The sequence below is a fragment of the Grammomys surdaster genome, unplaced genomic scaffold (genome assembly GCF_004785775.1).
Source record: "Grammomys surdaster isolate TR1022 unplaced genomic scaffold, NIH_TR_1.0 64, whole genome shotgun sequence".
Lineage (NCBI taxonomy): Eukaryota > Metazoa > Chordata > Mammalia > Rodentia > Muridae > Grammomys > Grammomys surdaster.
Window position 1 is genome coordinate 15895020 of NW_021604566.1, and position 5684 is coordinate 15900703.

At 40.0% G+C, this 5684-nt stretch overlaps 1 protein-coding gene across 1 annotated transcript in view; it reads left to right on the forward strand.

Moving 5' to 3' along the window:
• The window catches only part of Ppp1r42 (protein phosphatase 1 regulatory subunit 42), a 47557-nt gene that overhangs the window by 37956 nt on the left and 3917 nt on the right, over positions 1-5684 (forward strand). The window contains exon 7 of the mRNA XM_028768997.1: positions 748-946. Coding sequence (XP_028624830.1) covers positions 748-946 — 199 coding nt within the window. The remainder of the gene's footprint in view (positions 1-747; positions 947-5684) is intronic.

Here is a 5684-nt window from a genome sequence, read left to right on the forward strand (position 1 = left end):
AGAGAGAGAGAGAGAGAGAGAGAGAGAGAGAGAGAGAGAGAGAGAGACACGCAGGTTTACCAGGACAGTTCTACAGAGACAGGTTGAAGACAAAAGGAGCCAGAGAATGAGAAGGAGCCAGAAGATTATTACAGATTGCCAGAGTTAGTTTAAGGCCAAGCAGAACAATTCAGTCAGAAGCCAAGAGAAGTCAGTTTGAATCAGTCAGCTTGGAAAGGAATCTGAGCCAGAACAACTGAGTTGAGCCAGACAGAGTTCAGAAAGAGAAAGGGTGAGCTTATTCAGTAGTAAGCTTCTGAGATCATGGTTACATCAGGCAAATAAAAGTTACTTTTATAGACCTTGAAGGTAAACAAGGTCTTCCCCACTAAAAGGGACATCACAGCTGGAAACCATAAATAATAGAGAATAATTGCTCAAGTAAAAGTATGAACATATCCCAACAATTACACATGGCTAGTTCATGCTGTAAAAGTTATACTTTGAAAATAAATTTAGAAGAGCAAAGTTTAAGTCAGTTGCTTATATTAATGCTAGCATGTTCATTTTCTCTATAAGAATTAACTATAAATTTTCTTCTGTGTGTTTTTTTTTTCTTGTGTGGTTTTTATGTATAAGAGTCTGTGATGTTTTATTTGGGGTATTAATTTATTGTTGATTTTACTGTGGATTTGTCTTTTTAAAATTCCATTCTATAACATATAATTTAAGATACTAATGTATACCATTTGATAATCTAGTAATTAGTTTCAAAGCAGGATGCTTTTAATTCTTTGTATGCTACAGGTAACTTTGAAACAATACATCACATAGTTCCTGTTTATTACCCACAGGTGGGTAAGCCAAAAGTAGTCTTTTTCTCTGATGTACAGAGGTATCTTGTACATGGAAATGCATCTTCAAAATGTTCCCAAGAAGATAAAACTACAATTACTGAAGACATAGGGTAGGTCTCTTCAAATGTTTGTATGGTTTGTCTTTTTCAGGGGAGTGGGATACCCAACTGTCAACACAGATGAAGAGAGGGGTCTTCCTAGCTATCTGCCTTCTGTCCTTTTCACACACACACACACACACACACACACACACTTTAGTGTTGGTCACCACAAACACTCATAAAACTGCGGAGGTGGGGATGGTTCTGGAAAAGTTGGGAGTTTGACTAGATGCACTCAGGGAGGGAAAGGTAAGGGCAGAAAAGTCCCTAAAGATGTAGATAAAGATGTTTGAATCTTCAGGGGAAAGGCACCATCTCAAAGGAAAGTGAGGCCTCGGGGTGATGAGCTCTAGTGACGGTGGAAGGAATAGGGAGTGGCAGATGGCAGTGGAAAGGAGGAGCACAGAGAGTGTGTAGACTGTTCTCTCCTCTGCCCCAGGACAAAAGTTCTGAGCCCGCTCTCTCTGGAGACACTGGAAGCTTCATTCACTCCCAAAGGGGCTTATGATCCAAAAAAAAAGGTTTGAGTCTCCAGTCTAATTTTGATTCTAAACTCATTTCAGCTTTGTATAAATCTGTTATAAACTTCCTAATGATAAAACAGTTTTGTTTGGTTTGGTTTGGTTTGGTTTGGTTTGGTTTGATTTTTTGAGACAGGGTTTCTCTGTGTAGCCCTGGCTGTCCTGGAACTCACTCTGTAGACCAGGCTGGCCTCGAACTCAGAAATCTGCCTGCCTCAGCCTCCCGAGTGCTGGGATTAAAGGCGTGCACCACCACCGCCTGGCCAGTTTTGTTTTTAAAAAAAATTACATTGTTTCTATACAAACTTACACCAATCCAGGAAATAACCTCACTTATTCTAAAATACATATTTCCCATGCATTAAACAATACAACATAGAAATCCAAACAAGTAGTGGCTGGGATACGGCCAGTTAACATCCCAGATCTCTTGAGATTGAAGCAGGATGATGAGGTGTTCTCAGTTGTCACCAGCTAAACAGCAACTTCAAGACCAACCTGAACCAAGAGGTCCTGTCTTTTTTAAATAAATTCACATAAGACAATCCTAATCTCAAGTATTTTACAAGCTATGTGAGGAGCAGATCTGCCACAACTGATGTATAATGTTGGCATGCTAATGTATAATATATAATGTTGATAGATGTTAACACATTCTATACATTTTATTTCAACCTTTTCCCCGGTTATGTACAGTTTCTCTTTTATTTGTTTAATCTCCCTCCTTTCCCCCTTCTGAGAAGTATTGAGATTGAACCAAGATCCTCAGTCATGCTAGACAAGCACTCTACCTCTGAGCTGCAGCCGAGCCCTTCCTTTGCTCTTACAGCAATCCAATGATTACTCTGCTGGCCTCCCAGTCATTCTTACAATAGAGTTCATCACTATAATGAAAGCTAATACATATTTCACTGAGAAAGTAATCAGAGCTAGTGGATGTACATTGGAATTATACTCATCTTTCCCGAACTGCCTGCTGAAGGACAGGCAAGTCTGACATGTGATGTTCATTTCAGGGTCTTGTCTGCCAGTCATGACTTGATAATCTCTAGCCAAGCCCAGCAGAAGAAGCCCTGTGAAGGCACTGGGAGCCAGTCCTACCCCTGCCCTGCCGGAGGGCAGCTCAGGACTGATGTGGTGCAGATCTAGAGTTGGTAGGTCTGTGCTTGTTGGAGGAGGAGAGGAAGACTGCAAAAGGAATCCTAGTTTTTGTTTTAGCTTCTTCTCCATTCACAGTAACATGGGAGCTGTATGAAAATATGCTTTGCCATTCACACACGACCTGCAGAACCAGAGCCTTCCACACTACCCCAACAGTCTCTTAAAGACAGACAATGCCCTATAAACTCGACAGCTCTATTTGCTGTTGTTTTGTTTTGGGTTTGTTTTTGTTTTTTAAGATTTTGTTTCTTTGCCAAGGATTTCCACAAGTACTGCTTATATGTCACAAGGTGAATTAAACAACAAACCAGGCGAATAAACATGGCCTCAGGAGGTGAAGTTGCTGAACTTTATTCATGACCATGTAGTAACTGGCTCCACAGTGACCTGACACAGCACACCCTATCCACGTGCAGCATCCAGATCGTTAGGAGCACACTACTGAGACAGCAGGGCCCGCTCTCCTCTCTATCCTTACCAATCTCTGAGTGAAGGACAGCGCTTAAAGTAGAAACCACCTCTGCTGCAAGTATGAACTGCTTGAAATAAGGCTAGCAGAACAGGAGTGAGACACTCCCGCCACCATGTGAAACTGAATGTGTTCAATTCAGAGTTTTCAGTTTTAGCTTTAGAAAAAAATGTTAGGCAAAGTTCTAATGTTTACTATTTCCTCAGGAAACCTTTTCTCTGAAAGCATGCCAAATATTGTCTTGGTTTAAGTCTGATTGGATAGCAACATTAGTTATGTCTCTTTTTAATAAAAGGTGACCGAATATATTATACAACTTCCTCAAGTGCTTGACAAAAGTTTTCTTAGGGTGTGCCTGATGCTTTTTAGTAATTTGGAGAGAGAATCTTATTTGTTCGAATGAGTTAGTTTCCATCTTTGCTTCTGTATCACAATTCATGCATTTAATTTTCATTCTCAATTGAAATATACCACACATACAAGACAGAAGGCTAACGAATGGCTCAGCACTTTCACCTATGAATGCAGCCATGCAACATTTAGTAAGTTAATGTCAAAGCAAAACAAAAATCCTGAAGGATGGTGAGATTAAAATCAGAAGATTGGTAAGGTACAAAAGACAACATATTAATAGTTCAGTCTGGAAGGGTTGGAGAGATGGCTCAGCAGTTAAGAGCATTGTCTCCTTCCAAAAGACCTGAGTTCAATTCCCAGCACGCACACGGCAGCTCAACAGCTGTCTGTCACTTCAGTTCTAGGGGATCCCATACCCTTGTACAAACACATGCAGACAAAACATCAATGCACATAAAATAATTTAAAATAAGAAAATCATTAAAAAGAAGAAAGGAAATATATTTTTTGCTTTTACAAAACGTCCTTAAAATTGGCTTGGAGTGTTGAATCAGTGGTAGAGCATATTTGTCTAGTATCGTGTGTTTAAGACCCAGTGTGTACGAATGTGCATAGGTGCACACAAACACACACACTCTCACACACACCATCTGATCACAAGCACATACCATCTAAACACAAGCACATACCATCTAAACACAAACATACACCATCTGAACATATATACACACACACCATCTGAACACAAACACTCACACCATCTGAACACAAACACACACACCATCTGAACACAAAGACACACACCATCTGAACATGCACACACACCATTTGAATACAAACACAAAAATCAGATTATTTTCAGTTTCTAAGAAAATGTATTGAAGCAACTCTTTCCCTTAACTATTTTAAAGGTGAAAGTGAGGTGATATCCATAATGTATTTTTACGAGCTATATTTAACATTCAAGGTGAGGAGCCTGCAGACTTGAAAGCAGTACATGTTCCAAAAGCAACAATCTGTTGCACACTCCTTGAGGGCTCTGCACATTGGGAGTTGTGCCTGCACGCAAATTGGAGCACCGCAAAGCAACAGCTGTCCGAAGACAGGGGAATGTTTTCCCTGTCTCTTATAAATGCATGCAGTCTACATGTGTATATTTATACAAGCCTACTTTCCCTGCAGGGAGGGAAAAGTCAGACTTATTGACGTTGTTTTTGACCCTCAGACTGAACTTGATATTATCAAAGTATGCTTTAATTAAAGATTAGGTCTAAACTATTTTTTATTTAAAGGCTGATTCTGAACAAATGCCTTCACTGTTCAATTAAAATTAATGTATGGTATTAAATAAGCAAAAGCAGCATACATTGTCGCTTCCCTCTATATTTGTCACAGTGAGCACTTCTGACAGATGTTTCCTCTCTTCAAATATGCTACAGGGTGCTTGAACCTTAGTGATTTAAAAAATAGACATTAAACCCATAGCTGCTGCTCATAAGATCCACCAAGAATATGACTGTACAGCGCTATACCATGAAGAGAACATATGGTTACTTAACTATCTCCAAAGTACAAGCTGTGCTGATAACCATAGATTCATGTATTTTGCTAATTTAAAATTACTTTTGAGCCTGGCGGTGTTGGCGCACGCCTTTAATCTCAGCACTTGGGAGGCAGAGGCAGGCGGATTTCTGAGTTTGAGAGTTCGAGAGTTCGAGGCTAGCCTGGTCTACAGAGTAAGTTCCAGGACAGCCAGGGCTACACAGAGAAACCCTGTCTCGAAAAACCAAACCAAAAAAAGTAAAATAAAATAAAATTACTTTTGCAAAGGGTTAGGCTATGATGGGTTTTAGATATCTTTGAGGAACATGAATCCCTGGGACTTGTAGTTCAGAGGAATGTGTTCCCTCCATGCTGGTTAACTATTTATGAAATACCTAGTTAAGGTATTTGCTAAGCTGTGGGAGGAAGTTTCTTTGAATTAAAGGGCTGGAGAGGTAGCTCAGCAGTTAAGAGCACTTACACTGCTGTTACGCTGTTCTTCCAGAGGTCCTGAGTTCCATTCCTAGCACCCATACGACAGCTCACAGCTGTCTATAAGGGTAGACCCATGGATCCACTGCCTTCTTCTGTTGTGCACATGTACATGCAGATAGAACACCTACATATATAAATAAACCTTTCCTCCTCTTCTTCTTCTTCTTCTTCTTCTTCTTCTTCTTCTTCTTCTTCTTCTTCTTCT